General features: G+C 41.9%; 1 protein-coding gene across 7 annotated transcripts in view; it reads right to left on the bottom strand.

Annotated features, from left to right (window-relative positions):
- Positions 1-6,404, bottom strand: part of EYA2 (EYA transcriptional coactivator and phosphatase 2) — a 166,684-nt gene extending 160,280 nt beyond the window's left edge. For 3 of the 7 annotated variants that reach the window (XM_061441576.1, XM_061441577.1, XM_061441570.1), the window contains exon 1: positions 5,006-5,157. In XM_061441576.1, coding sequence (XP_061297560.1) covers positions 5,006-5,070 — 65 coding nt within the window. In that variant the 5' untranslated portion in view covers positions 5,071-5,157. The other 4 variants (XM_061441575.1, XM_061441571.1, XM_061441572.1 and 1 more) reach the window with 4 other exon arrangements.
- Between the last annotated feature and the right edge of the window lie 9,464 nt (positions 6,405-15,868).

Raw genomic sequence — 15,868 nt, 5'->3', positions numbered from 1 at the left:
TGACATTCTTTCCAAATTATAAAAAGGATTCTTGGTGTTTTCACTGCCTTGGTAAAGAAACAAAATTGCTGTCCACATAATTCCTTAAAAATACAGAACAGAGTAAGTACTTGTTAAAAATAATTCAAAAGAAAAAAACCTACACCAGACATTCCCCCTAAGTGTAACACTTACTTCTGTCCTCGCTCTCCAACCTTCTGAGGGAGCCTATTTTTTTTTTTAGGAATAGCTGTTTTGCTGGCTTTTTCAAAACAATATCCAGGCCTTCAGTGTCCTTCAGTTACAACTTATAATCAACACAGGACTTTAGTACAGTTTTTTTAAATCCCTTCTATTTTTACTGTTACGCTTTTTAAAAAGTGCACATTTGTGGTATGCTTCATTCACATTGCAACTTCCACAGCCACTTTGATCTCTACAGTAATGCTCGATTTAGTCAATGCCTTTTGGTTATTATCTACTGGGGGTCTTTGCTTGAGAAAAACCATAGAAGTTAATTTTCTATTTCTTTTCTAGTAGAAATTTAAATTATCTTCTCCCTCCAAAGCAAAAAAAAAGCTGGAACAGCCCCCACCATCCAAATCAGGCTGGAGAAATTCACTGACTTTTTAGACACGTTCAGAAACATTTTCAAGAAGCTCAAATAAATAATGAAATTGTGTATGCCTGTGTACATGCATATCTCTCCCTCTACGCTGCATGCAGTGCATGGCTGCTAGCTTGTATACATAAATCATCTTAAAACATTTTAAGTAACCTTTTCAAATTGAGGCCATGGTTACTTCTCCACAAGGTATTTCCAGTGTCCCTGATATACCCAAGCACGTTTCTAATCAACGAGAGAAAGAGTGGACAGCAGCCCACAAGCTTGGTCAAGATGGCAGGGCCTGTTCCTGCTCCATCCCTGTGGATGGAGGTGCCATCTCTGCTCTTGAGCCTCAGTTCATCATCACCACCAGATACAGCTGTTTCAAGTCCAACAATGACCTAGCCACACCAACAAAACATTATTCACTGGCACACAAAATGCACTGAACTCCCCAAGCCGTCAGACCCCCAACTTCCTGATGCTGTAAAATACCACAATTTATAGCCACACATTTTGCGGGCACAACAACAACCTCTGGGCCTCCCCTCTCCCCTGCTGCTCCTCCCATTCCAAGCTGCTTTTTCTAATCGAACCCCAACTAAAACAATCCTCCACAAATTATAGCAAGCCTTCCTTAAAATTCCCCATAAACCTTACCGCAACCCTGCAGCAGACTTCTGGCTTTCCACAGAGCCTCTGTACATAAACACAAGGGAAAATACCTTAGCACGGCCCTAATGAAGTATTTCCCAGACACAGCAGAAGTGACAAACAGAATAAGACCAAAGCCAAGATGCCATCTCGACTTCAGGCAAACAACCTCCTCTGACCCCTGGCAGCTCCCACGCACTATTAAACAAAAAGTATTCTCTCCATGTTAATGAACCATGTACAATCTAACAGATAATGCTGATGTTAAACAAACATGTTTATATGTGACTCCTAATGCTAGGACTTAAGAAGCTTCAGACAAATAATTTTAAATGGGAAGGATTATGGCCATGTAATCTTTCTCCTCTCATTCTACACACCTTTGAAATAACTCAGATACGTAACTGAAGTCCAAGTAGAAAGAATGAGTGAAAAGACGTTTGACTATTTTTAATTAAATATTCTCTCTGTGACACACTCATTGGAACCATCTATGCAGTGACCACTATTTTGGATCCAACTTTCCTCTCACACCTCTTGCAGCTGTAAATCAAGAGCAACTGAAGAGCCTGTGAAGAAGGAAACTGGATCAGGTTTTGTATGCCGTGAGCAAAGAAATATTTTGCACAATGACTGCAGAGTCCTAAACCCTTATTCCCGCGTTCTCCTCCCTCCAGCTTCAACACTCTGGCAGCAACAAATCTACCTGCAAATGGCAACACCTCCAGGCCTCAAATGACCCAACTGAGATGAGCAATTATTTGCATCCTAATTGAGGGGCTTATCTTCACCTGATTAAAACAAGGTGTTTGTTAAACATCATTACTTGAGTTAAGATCTGCAAACAAAGATGAAGTATTGTTTTAAGAATTAGACTGCCATGAACAATTGTTTTCTGATGAGAGCTCTTAACAAACAACCCCAACCAGGATGGTCTTTCTGGCTTTTCAGTAGAAAAGGGAGGGAAAGAGATATGCCGAGTTGTCCCTGTTTATATCATAGTGAATATTATGCCAAGAGGTTTGGCTAGGGTTTTTTTGTTGCTTTTGTTTTTTAGAGATATACACTCAAAAAAAAATCTTGTACTTTCATTAAATGAAGCCATGAAAAGGAGGATATATGTAAAACCTGAATGGCTTCACTTTTGTATATGCCATTGTTTACAGCTCTGAATGTTTTTTGTTTTTTCTTGGTATAACCATTTTTCTGTCCCCTGGGTACAACGTGGAATTTGATGAAAAGAACCTCACTGTTACTCCAGGGGATGACACCAAATCAAGTGGCTATTGCTGTAAATGATACGCATGCATACAGTAACTATACATTGGAAACTTCAGTACAAGATTTCCCTACTTGATCTACTAAATGACCTTACGAGATATATTTAAAATCTTCGGATTAAAACTGCAGTGCTCCATGGGGTCTGAAAACGATCTGGATTTGCAACTTCATTTAACAGTTTGTCCCCAGTAAGAGTTACCCCAGCCAGGCAAAATTAATTAAAATGTATTTTCTTTCCATTCTAAGAAACTTCTGCTAGTTTTCCCAAAATTTTAAGAACATTTTTCACTGCACAGGTAATCTTAACAACCATTTCCACAGATTTAAATCTAACAACCTGTGAATTTACTGCAGAAGGAATTTACTGCAAGGAATAATTAGTCTTCAGCACTGTTCCTGCTTGTTCTCCAGCTGAAGACACCTTAAAACCATCTGGTCACTGCAAAATTTGGCACAGAAGAAACAAATCTTACTGAAGAGAATTATAGCTGATTTCAAAATAGCTGTTTTACTACTACACATCATAAATAACAGTTGAGAAGACAGCAGAAAATTACTGACTTCTTTAATTGCTTTCTTTGTCAGCAGTGTGTACATATACACACTGCCATCCAAATACAGCACCGCTGACTTCAGTACGATGCCTTACAGGCTTGAAGTTAAACATGCAACTGATTGTTGCAGGATTAATAGTTAAATTACTCAGTTTTCAGGAAAATCTAGCATACCAGCCAGCTAAGCACAACACCACAGCAACACACAAGATTCTTTAAGTGACGTTCTGAGATCAAGTTCTTCATATATATACCTGAGTGTAATTCCTTTGTATAATCAAGGCGTATCCGCATACATCGCAGAGCTGAATATGGGGCTTATGGAGAGGGAATAATCAATAACATTTTTATTTCTCCCTAATGAAGCTTTTCTAATGAAATTTAAGACTGCCAAGGCTGTGAGATATTTGAAACAGGAGCCCATTTCCAACATTTCAACCAAATAATGGTGATAAGATTAGCGAGTCAGGGGAATCAAGTCTCTACGTAGTATCTTGGAAGAAAATGAGCTGAGGAGAGCAGGCTAAACAAAGCAAAGCAAAACAAATCGATGAGTCTAAACCCAAAAGAGTATACCGCTTGCTATTTAGCCCAATGCTTTGACCTGTTGGTTGGAGGAGGAGAAAATGCATGAGAACTGCATGGACAATTTGACTCAATAACTCACAATTTAATTTTGCATCATGCTTTTTTTTTTTTTTAATTAAAATATCTAAGTTAGAGTAGTTATCAGCTGCTGTGGCATTTCAAGTTAATTTTCAAAACATGCTTAAAAAGTTTCTGGAATGTTTCCAAAGCTGCAAGTGCTGATTATTTTCAAGGCAGTCTTCCCTGCCTGCATGTGTAACTTCTGAGGCCACATGATGACTTGAGTTTCAAAGCAGAAGTAAAAATTCAGCCTTTTTTAAAGAATAGAAATGGTTTATTCATGTCAAAAAGGATGAGGAGAAAGAATTTATGCTGCATGTAGCAACAAGTAACACAAGACAAGGAACACTAAATATATGAAACGATCTAAGAAACATTCATTTATACACAGCACATCTAGTTTAAATATATGCCATCTTTTGAGGACCAGACCGCCCTAATAAACACAGATGTAGACATGCATAAGGAATTTAGACATGGTTTCTCGATATACTGGGGGGGAACCCTTCTATAAGGGGCATTGCAGGGATAAAAATCCTCAGTAAATCAATAAATTAGTAAAGTTCATGAGAAAGATTAAACAATAACCCCTCCTGCCATCGCCTTTACCGGCGCTGCGGGATGTGTGAATCCGATACCACGCTAAACAAAATCTGTTAATATTTGATGTAAACCAATAAATTGTTTATTGGTTAACCATATGTATTTAACAATTACCATTTTATACAACAGAATATATCATTATTCGAAACGTCTGAAAACCAGACACGAACAATTTCCTTCAGAGGCCATCCACTGGGCTCAGGCATAATTTAACACTCAAAAAAGTTTACTTAAACGGCATAAATCACAGTGCAGAGTTTTCGTCGTATAAGCAACCGCGAAAAAGAGCATTAACACATTTTATTTAAACCCACGCTTCGGCTTTTTAAATCATTACTAAACGAAGTTGGGCTTAAAGCAAAACCTAACGCTGCGCCGCGCTTCAATTCGCTACCTCTTCTTATTCTGGGTCGCAAGTCCGCACGCAGGACCCAAACACGCCTCCGCGCTCCGCGCCCGCGGAAAGCGGCTCCCTCACCGCCGCCGTCCCCGGACGGGCTGCGGGGCGAGCGATTCGCTTCGCTCCGCGCACCGCCCGGCGCGACACCCGCGGAAAGCGGCTTCACACTTCGGATTTGCCACGGGCACGCAACGCTCCGCTCAGAACCCGCTGCCTCCGGCTCCCTCCGCAGGCGCGGAAGAAGCTACTTCGCTACCGCACACCCCTGCCCATACTCACCGGAGGTGCAGCGCGGAGCCGCAGCGCTGCGGAGTGTGCGCGCCCGCTGCGGGCGCAGTGAGCATGTGCGAGGCGGGCGCGCATGCCCGCGGAAAGGAGCGGAGCGGGGCGGTGGCTCCGCACCCCGCGCTGCGCCCCAGGCGCGCCCACCCCCCGTCCACGCTGCGCCTCCCGCCGGAGCCCGCGGGGTGCGAAGCGCTGCGGTGCGCCCGGGCTGGTCCCGCCGGCACACGCAGCGCGAGGGACGGCGCGGGGATTTTTAATCGGTTCATCTGACCTGTTGCTTGCCCGGTAGCGAGCCCGGAACACGCGGCTCTTCCGCCCCCCGCTGCAGCCTGTCACCGGCACCGCCGGCCCCTCGCGGGCCTCCCCCCCGCTCTGCCCGCCGTCGGGGACGGCCGGTCCGCGCCGCACCTACCGCACGCGTGGGGCCGCGGCGTGTCCCAGCGCCGCACGGCCGCGCTCCCGCGGTGCGGGACTGGGGCGAGGAGAGGAGGAGCCTCCCGCGGGCCCCGCACGGCCCCTCCGCGGTTGTCCAGACCCTGCCGGACGCAGGGAGAGCGGTGGCGGCCGCTGCCCCGCATTCTCCAACAGCCGGCGGTCGGTGTTGTCGCTGGTAGCAGGTACTCCCAACGCGCTTTTCTGCCTTCGCAGTTACAGTCTTACCTTTGTCGGTGCCATCAGTGTACATTTAGCTGCAAGTTTTTACATTGATGGCATAAAATTTGGACACTTGGATACCACCGGAAAACACCTTATCTGCAGGCTCTGCTCCCGTGCAAACAGCCATTTCGCTACAGTCCTTGAGTTACTGATCTCTAGTGACAATTTTAAATAGCAATCTAAAAGGAAGAGCTCGTGTGGACATCTTTTTCTTACGCATACTGTGCCACAGAGCCATAGACCCTGCAAACCTGCAGAAATAGCTTCACTCACACAAGCCATCCCCCTGCCCTCGCACACATGGAGCATCACAGAGTTCCTGGCTCCCAGAGGGTCAAAAGGCCCCGGGGAGATCTTGCTTCTGGCTCTGATCTCCTCAAGGGGACCCGAATGGATTTGTGGCCATACAGACGCACTGCCCCTTATCCCATGCCAGCACAAAATCAGAGACAGCCTCACGTGTGCACCTTGAGGGGGACTTCTGCTCTTGTCTGGTGTGATGGGCTCCTCTAGAAGGTACATCATCAGCTTCTCCACCCACCCAAGAGAGGGGCAACAGGCACCTTTGGAGGCTCATGCTTGTGAGATGTGCTGGGGCCTCCCACCACCTTCCACACGTCTCTTGTGTTCTACGCCATGTGCACAGCTTCACGTGCTTGTCTTGTCCCTACACATAGCATCAGCACCATACAGCAGCCCCTTCCCACTGGCATACCTGCTCGCTGGGGACGCAGCCCGGGCACAGTGGCACTGAGGCGTTTCATTTCCTCACCTGCTCTTCCTCTTTATTCCCTGCTTCTCACCAGTCTGAGGCAGTCTGCAGCTCTCCAGTTCTGTCTCCAGCACTGGGGAGGCATCAGAGGAGACCTGCAAGTCCTCACCCCGACGGCTTTTATTATACCTAGCCCTTTCCTGAGGAAGGAGATATCCCATGAACCGCAGTGGAAAAGCCAAAGGAGCACAAAGGGTGTTGAGTTCAGGGTTTGAACAAGCTGCAGCCCACTCACGGGTTTAACTCAAAATTTTGACAATGGAACAAAAACATCATTGCAACGAGACAGCTGTTTTTACTATCAAAATCTCTCAGATCAGTTTGACTGCAAAGTGTGTTCTACAATCCAAAGGAGACAAAGCTCCCAGCATCAGCTCGGAGCTGGCCGGCTTCCTAGCATGAGCTACCTCCCGCCGGCCTAGAAAAACCAAAGCTCTTTCAGTTGTTATTCCCCATCAGTTCTCAGCACTAACCCCCCGATTTCCCCACAGATTATCTGCAGTTCTGCATTTATACCGCTCTCACATTAAACTCCGAGAGATTGCTGGTTTGGGGGACTTCCTTGCTGCTATTCATGCCTGTAACCGTGGTTCTGGTGAGGAGTCTCTGAAGTACAAGAAAGCCTTTAGCTCAGTTTTGAAAAACATAAAACAAAAATACTTTTCCTTCCCCCCACCCCCCCGCCCTGCCCCAAACCCCGATTGCCACATTAGCTCCTTTTGAAGCTGGTCTTGACAAGTAAGTTCATATACACTAATTGTCTAAAAATGCCTTGCTTGCAAAACACACTTGACCCCTGATTTCACAACATATTTGAATATATGCTTAGTTTTATGCATGTGAATAGTCCTGCAACAATCAATACAATTATTTACTTAAGTGCTTAAAGCCAGGCAGGTATTTAAGAACTAGTATTGTTTGTGGTAATGCCACTGCAAGCCAGTCAGAGACCAGGACCTCACTGTTTGCACAGCACCCTGCACACAAAAAGACACTCCTTGTCCCTTTCAGTATAAGTAATTTTTGTAAGTTGTGAATTGGTGCCAGAAACACCTTTCTTGAGCTGGTGGGTAAACATCATTTGTCTACTGTAATATCCCTTTTATTTACTGAAAACATTGTATGCAATATTTCAAAAAGTAGATAAGGGCACAGTGGGAAAAGGCTGCAAAAAGGAAGATAAAGGGTATTTTTCAATTAGGAATTATAAGGATTTTCATCATTGTTAGTATCCAACAAAATACCTGTAGATCTTAAAAGCCATTTAGAAAGGCAAGGGAACAAAATGGTTTCTGGCCCATAGATGAGACTGTGGGCTGGGGTGCACAGGTCAGACAGCTGCATAGAGTACCAGGCTGCAAGACAAGAGAGAGTAGGAGCAAGTTCTAGTAGTTGGCTTAATAAAAGTCTCCATTTTATCAAGCTGGGTCATCATCAGCGTTGCAATGCCAGGGATTTCTCAGTGGTGGAATTTTTCATTGTCAAAGACCAAGGCAGGTTTGGAGAGGGGGTTTGTCTGACTTGTTGCCTTCTGCTTATTCCCATGTACCATAAACTTAAAGAATAAAGGGAAACTGCATACCCACCAAACAGAAATGCTCTCAGTCTTCTGGCTGGGTGACAGTGTCCTGAACAGATTGAGGAGCTCATGGTCCTCCTTGGGCACCCCAGGAGACTGGAGCAGCCAGCCCATACCCTGTCCTTGGGGCACATGGGGAACCACCTTCTTTCAGAGCTTGGGATCCACAGAGCATGTGCCATAGTGTGGGAGAGCCTACAGCTACACCTCAACCTCTCCTCAGAGGAAGCAAGAAGCTGGATCCTGAAGTTTAGTCACTGTGGAAAATGTATTTCATTTGAGGATATATGTCCAGTTTCTGCTGTCCACCTCATTGTCAAAATGGACAGTTACATCAGTACAAACAACTGGTTCCATTTCTAAAACCAAGAAATGAGCCAGTATTTAACTTCAGTGTCCCCTCTGACCATTAAGACATGATTCTACCCTTTGGCGCAAACCAGGGTGAGAAGCCCTCAAAAAGGGTATAGAGGATTTATTGGGGTACTGACTATGGTTGACCCCAAGCACAGAAACACCCGGAGTCAGACCCTGAGTGTCATGAAATTGCTTTACAAAGTGTAAGATTTTAAAAGCAATGCAGTTTGGGCTCTTACTAATTGTTCTCCGGCCCTTGGGTTCATGTTTTCAATTTCTCTTTGCAACCACAATGCTGAGTAACTTACTTGTCTTCTAAAATTAAAACTGAGAATCTCACATTTTCATGTTTTCACATGATGCCAGAGCTCAGGCTTTGTGGGGAAAAGAAACACCACACCAAATCCAAAACACCCCAACCCTCACATTTTAGAAGACTTTAAACAAAATTGCGAAAGTTGGCAACCATAAAATTTCCTAACACATTATTTTGTGGACTGCAGTGAAGTTTCATTCTCCAGACTAATGGTGGCTTCCTCTCTGGTAAATGCCCAGAATTGCTGCTGCTGTTATTGTTAGAACATCATTAATTTATGCAGTGCTTTAAAAACAGGGGAGAGGTACTCTGTCCTCAAGCAATTAGAGGATAAATAACACAAGCCAGAAACTATTTTGAATTTCTTTGGTGTATGGCTCAACAGAATTACTTAAAAAGGAGCCATCTCATGCTCAATCCTGCAAGGTACTAAGGGTCTGATTCTGGAAAGACTTTAAAGACAGATTAATTTTAATACCGGCAGACTGACCTCAGTGTAATAAAGCACTTAATATGGTGCTATTTAACAGGAGTGTTATCTGAGGGGACTTAATTGTGCTATACTTGGTTGCACTTTTGATGCCAAAAGTTTCAGCACCTTGTAGGGTCGATTCTTCCAGTGATGACAAGAGCTACATCAGGATCCCAGCTCACACTCAGAACCAGAGCCATCCATTTTAAGATGATTCTTCTTATTTCTAAGAACAACTTGTTTGCAAAGTTGCAGGCCCCAACATTGAACAATTTTTTTAGTTGGGTCTTTAGTACTGATGATAAACCAATATATGTTGTTTAGCCTATTTCATCAAAACTCAGAACATTTGTAACTGATAAACAAAGTGCATGTTAGCTATTAAAGCTCAAAATTAGGCAGGCAGTAAAAAGTAATCTGAGAGGAGGGCTGTAGCTACTGATACTATTGAAGCTGGTCTTAAAACATATGGTTTCCAATCGTTGACACAATGCACAAAAATAAAACCCTGCAACCGAGGAGTGCCTGATCTTTTCACCACTAAATGATCAAATATGCCTGTTTGTTTTTTAGTTTTATGTCCCCTTCCTCTTTCTGGTTTTTAGAACTAGGAGCTTGCTATTTTATATTTAGTTAAGATTTGGCCCTTTGTACCAACTACAGACGGGCTTCATTAATCAATTTCCACCACTGGCTTGAAATGAAAAAAAAGAAACCAAATTTTTTTACTTTTTCTTTCCTTTCTTTTAAAATACCCTCCTGCTATTTTGCTTGGAAGTTCTCCTGTAGAAACAACAGATCCCTCTACTCCATCCTTCCTGTTTCATTGTACTTTAGCATTAGTACATTTCTACATTTCATTAGTAGATTTCTACTATGAAGACAATGAAATTTCACAAAAAGACATCCAATGACAAAAAAATGTATGATTTGTTGCAGGTGGGATGCTATCACTCTTCACTGCAGCCAGCCATCTCTAAATATAGGAATAAAACCAATTTCACCTGCGAGCACAACTGCATAACAGTTTGCATGGAAAGGTATTGAAATGGAAAGTAAGTTCTGTGTCCACTTTCTTTTTTTTTTTTCCCATGAGTTTTTCCTTAGAGCTCTTTTAATGACATAATGGGAGAGCAAAATTCTTGTGTCGTGCTTTTTAGCTTGGGATAGAGCTTTATATGCAAATACACACTTCCCGCTGACTCACTTTGGCACTTGGAATTCTGAGCCCTGTTCTGAATATGGGAAATGGCCATGGCTCTGCTGGTGGAAGGAGTGATGGTCTGTGGGAGAGATTTAAAAGCCTGACCTAAGACAGAACTAGAGCAATATTTTAAAGTTAAGGTTTGATATGTTATTTCAATTACCAGTAATAAAAAAAAATTACTAGGAAGAATTTGGACATTGATCCATTTGGAGAGGAGATGCACAATTGTGGGTTTTTTTTATACTAGAGCAGAACTAGGAAATGGCCAGTTTAAAATTCAAATCCATACATGCATTATAGGTCAGATTAAGAAAAAAAAATTAGTTTTTAATAAAAACATTCCATTTGAAAATAGATGTGTTTGTGGTCCAAAAGGAAGATACATTCCACTTATGCGGCTGTGAGGGAAAATGGAAGGTATTTTTGCAGTTGTTTCCTCATGGGTTATTAGCTTTTTTTCCCCAGTTCTCCTTTTCTTACACTTCAGGTGAAGCATTTTGTAGATATCAGCTTCCTCCTCAGGGAAGACTTATGAATTCCACAGACTGGCAAACCTACTCATAAATTATAACTTTTGGCTCTGTTTCTTTACAACTAGAGCAGCGTGCATGAGGCAAAACGTAATTCAGGGACATCACTGAAGTTGCTTCTGACCCATATAATGTTGCATCTGCCTCCAGGTAGTTGCTATTACAGTAAGCCAAAACCAGCTGAATTTTGGGTGGGCTCCAAATTAGGCACTGTTAACTTTTGATGCAAGAACATCAGAACCCCTCAGCAGTGGCTGCAACAGCAGCTCCGCAACACTGCTAGTACAGAATGGCTGACTAGTCTTGCAGAAACCTTCCATTTAATTTCTCGTAGAATTGGCAAGTATTTGGAAAGTTCATTCACACATGAATCAAAAGCTGTCCTTCTTCCAACTTTACATCAGATTTTGACTGCAAGGAGGAGTTTGATTTTAGGAATCTGAATGCGAGCCCTCTGGAAATTTTTGTAGCATACCAGTCCCTGTGGGAATAAAGTCTCATTATTATGCATCAATTAAAATTGATAATCAAAGACAAATGCCTCAGTGAGTTAGTTTAATCTTGGAGAATATTTACCTAAATTCTATCTACTTTCATTTAAGAAATCTCATCTGGTTTTCTAAACTGTACTTTATCTTTAGCGAACTGTTCTTTTAAGTCACATTATACTTGATGGAAAAACTAGGGACAAATTCAGTTGTACTTTGAATGTAATTTAACTGCACCATAGAAACAGGCTTTCAAACCTTTCATCAAACTGATTTACGAGCGGAACTAAGGTTTGCTTAGTACAACATTTTCACAGTAAGAGTTACATTCCCACAAAAGGGAATCCTGTCAGGTAGAATGACCATGAGTCAATTCTGCCAAACTAATTGCTCTGTTCAGATGAGTCAATCTGACTACCTCAAAGCTTTAATTAGAAATCTTGAGATATTTTATAATTGCTCCAAAACATGGCTGTTATTTTTAAACAATCTGAGAATACAATAGATGCATAAAATTATGTTGCTATTTTCCCAGCATTAGTAGTCATTGGACTTTTAAATTTGTGTTACAAACTAAGGAAAGGGCAGAATGTTATATACTGAAGGACAGGGAAGTACTAAAGGAGATAATGCTTCCAGAGTGAAACTGATACTACATTTAATGAATGCAAAGGAATAAATGCTCTTTCCTAACTGTTATACGAATACTGTGAAATTTAAGAAACTCTGATCTAGTCAGGTAGTCCTAGGTAATCACAAAGTGTATAATCATATTTTTTTTTTAATCAAGGTTGCAGTAATTCCCTTTCTGTTTATTATGACAGGGTGATCATTTGCATCTTTCTAATCCATTTACAGGCAGGAATAAGCCACATCTTCAATCTGGGAGGCTGAGGGCTCTGTGCACCCTTCTGATAACTCATTGGTCACTCTTTAGAAGTGTACAGCAAGTAAATCAATATGATTTATAGTTTTGGGAGCAATTCTCTGCAGATCAATTTACCTAGGATAATTCTTTTAAAAACTGACTATGGTAAAATGTTTCCTTTTCTTTCTGTGCTCAAGAAGATAATTAGACTAAAATGTTTCCTTATGCTCCAGAAATGTGACTTTGCATGATCTAGTTTTTACTTTGGTTTTGTTTAAGCCTACGTGCATCTTTCACTACTCTGCATTCTTGCAGTGAGTGCTCAAGCGGGAGGATGTGCTTCATGGCCTTCCTTAGCAGAGAGGAGGCTGTTAAGTATCTGCTCCATGCAACATAGTCCAGCACTGACCCAGGAGATGAGTGAATCTGTTACACTACAAACAGAATGACTTGAGGCTTTCAAAAACTAGTTATTCCAAATTGTGCGAGGTAGTATGATAAGATCTCCATCTGGCTTGCAGCAATTTGAGTACTTCTACTGCCTTGTTTATACCATTTGAAGTATCTAATCAATACAATGTGCTGTCCCCAAAATAATATTACATATAAGGCCTGCAAATTTAAAGTAAAAAAATTCAAAACCGAACATAGCACATTATCTCTTATGGATGTTAACTGAGTGTTCCTTACTATGTTTTCCCAAGCTTCATTACACCTGACAAGCAGAGGGGGAAGTACAGCTAGTAGGGATGCCAAAGCAGCAGTGGAAGTCCAATCCAGTAGTCAAACTTTCTTCTCTTCCTCTGTACTTTGTTGCTGTTTTTCCAGCCTCAACAGCTTTTCACTTAAAGTTTATGGTTTTCAAGGAGCAGCAAATGCCAATAGCTCCTAAAGAAAGGTGACCCAGGAAACAAGTGTCACCTCAGCACAGGTAGTGGTGGATGCTGGCAATGGGGCCTGTTGAGAGCCCCAGACATGGGGAGCAATGAGCCAGGTCTAGGGTCCATCCATCGAGCCCAGAAGTGAACCCCTTACAGCACAGGGGCGATGTCTATGCAGGAGTCAAAGCTGGAGATACAAATACCTCCAGCCCAGGCAGGGGCTAGGTGCTCTGTGGCTGAGCTTAAATTGAGCTCCTGCACCATGGGCAGGGACTGTGTGTGGAGGCCCCAGGTAGGGCTGGTCAGGGCAATTAAGGCTTCTTGTTACATTCATGGCACTGGCAATATCTGGTAATAGGTGAGGTCCAAATTCATGAGTTTATTTGCTTGAGTTTGGTACAGTGCATGAGCAAACAAGTCAGGATCAACAGGGAGCCAACTGACGACTTAGGCTTGAGTCCAGTTTTTCAGAAGAAGGTGGTTGTGCAACTGCAGCCTCTGTGAGAACAGATCTGGGGATCAGGCTTGCGGCAGTTAATGATGGCCTTGGTGCAAATCAAAGTGCTCCGTGGTGAGCTGTGCAGTTGTATGCTGCAGGTACCTTGTATCTGCTGGTCACCAGTGTTTTACTTACTCACTGGGTTTTAACATTAGGTTAATTTACCAACTCTTGACATAGATCAAACTGCCTCTAAGGGTTGTGCACCCAAAAGGGGCAGGAATATGGAAAGCCCAAGTGGAAGTGGAAGAAGTTGTTCCATGAATCTTTTGAGCCTCTTTCTGCTGCACACAGTCTCTGAGAAGACCCAACCCTCCCCTGTATCACCAAAACAAATTGAGGTCTCTTTATAGCAGTCTCTTGCACTGAATGAGATGGATCATTTTGCTGATAAAATATTGTGTGGTATTGCTCTCTTAGAATATATGTTTATAGAAAATGATATATATATTTAAATGTATTTGCAGTCACTTCTTTTTGCCTTTATGAACTGATGGAAAATAATTTCTTGGTTTTGGAGAAAATTATTTGGCCATCAGACTTCATAAGCCCCTCTCCATTAATTTCAAACATTGCCCCGTATGCCAGTACAATACAGATCAGAAATATTGAGTGCATTACAAGTAGCAGGTTACACTTCAAAACACTTGGTTCACAGTGTTCAAGACCATTAATCATTTTTATTATTCTAAAAGACTGAAAAGGCTTAGAAACTTTGCTTAGGAAGCAGTATAGATTCTGAACAGCTGCGCTACGATTCCTGCTCACATTAGGTTTTGGACAGACCATTGATTTTCAGTAAATGTTCTTGGCAGCCAGGAAGTGCTGAAACTGGCAAACTTTCTCTCACAAACTCCTTTTTTTTTTTTTTTTTTGCTTCTGAAATGAAAAACATGCTGGTTATTCTGATTTAGATCATCAGTATGGCCCTGATTTACCACTACATCACACCGTCATAAAACTGGGGTATCAGGGGAATTTAGTCACAGACCAGACAAAATCAAATTCACCGCAGGGAGTATATATACTATGTTTGCAAGGGTTTATTTTGAGTCTGTGTTAATAGGTATATGTAAACTTTTGGATGGTCTTTTTCTTTATGGTTATGACAGTTGTTAGTAAGAAAGATACTCATGGAATATTTGTGTACGTGAATTCAAGTTTTCAGGACAGGCTGAAAAATAGTGCACTTCAAGAAGTATGCCCACAAACTAACACAGAAGTGTCGTCATTACCCATGCAATTGTATGGATGCTAAAATGACATTTGCTGTCTGAGTATAATTTTGCATTCTTAGTTCTGCCAATGAATTTACTAGCCACTGTACGAAAAGATAACCAGATACTTTATCCTGGGTTTCCTTCCTGGAAGTTACATTTTATTGCTTGTAAACTGGAAAATACAGCCTGCACTGTTCCCAAACCTGTGGAACGGTTTAAGGAGAGATGAATATAGAACTGGGTTTCATTTTTAAGAGAAAATAGGACCATAGTTTGGAATTGAACTGAAATTGTTGGACTTAAATGCATAGAAAAATCTCAATTATATACAAAAAGCGAAGAATCCATACCTGAAAATGGCATGTAATTAAACAGTTCAAGAGAGACAGGAGGGTAAATAAGCACAATTTACTTTCCCCAGGCAGAGCAATACTACCCTTCTTTTATTTTTTTCTTTCTTTTCATGATCCTTACAAGCCACAGTGGTCTGTGTACAGAGAGAAAAAGTTCAGAAACTGGAAACCCTCCTGCCCTGCCAGCAGAGGTGGAAAACAAAAATGTTCAGTTGCCAAAACCTAAAATGGTGCTCTGAATGGGTGCAATATATAGCAGCAATATTTTGATATTTGCATTTGGACCACTTAAAATGGAAATAGAATTACAGAATATTTGGAAACATCTCTGGAAAACAGAAAAGCGCAGTCTTTGTAATTGGATTTTTCTTGAAAAAGGTTCTTATGAAGAGTACTTATACAACTATAAGTCGAAGTACTATAGGTTACTTAATGTGAAGTACTACAGTCAGAGAAATTGAAACATTTTCTGTATTTGACATTTGCAGTTATATATAGATCTTCATGTGGCAAAGCATGGGGAAAAGGAAATTCAAATGGAGCATTTGATGTGATTTGTCAAATACTCAATATCAGAAAGACCCTGATTTCCTAGCTCAATAAAAATAAATCTACTGTTTGTGGGGTTTTGGTTCTGAAGGCAGGCAATTACACAAAA

The sequence above is a fragment of the Pezoporus flaviventris genome, unplaced genomic scaffold (assembly GCF_033815535.1).
Source record: "Pezoporus flaviventris isolate CSIRO_AGI_PZ_B2104156 unplaced genomic scaffold, CSIRO_AGI_Pfla_v1 ptg000213l, whole genome shotgun sequence".
Lineage (NCBI taxonomy): Eukaryota > Metazoa > Chordata > Aves > Psittaciformes > Psittacidae > Pezoporus > Pezoporus flaviventris.
Note: the sequence above shows the minus strand (reverse complement) of the source record. Positions and strands in the feature narration are given on the sequence as shown.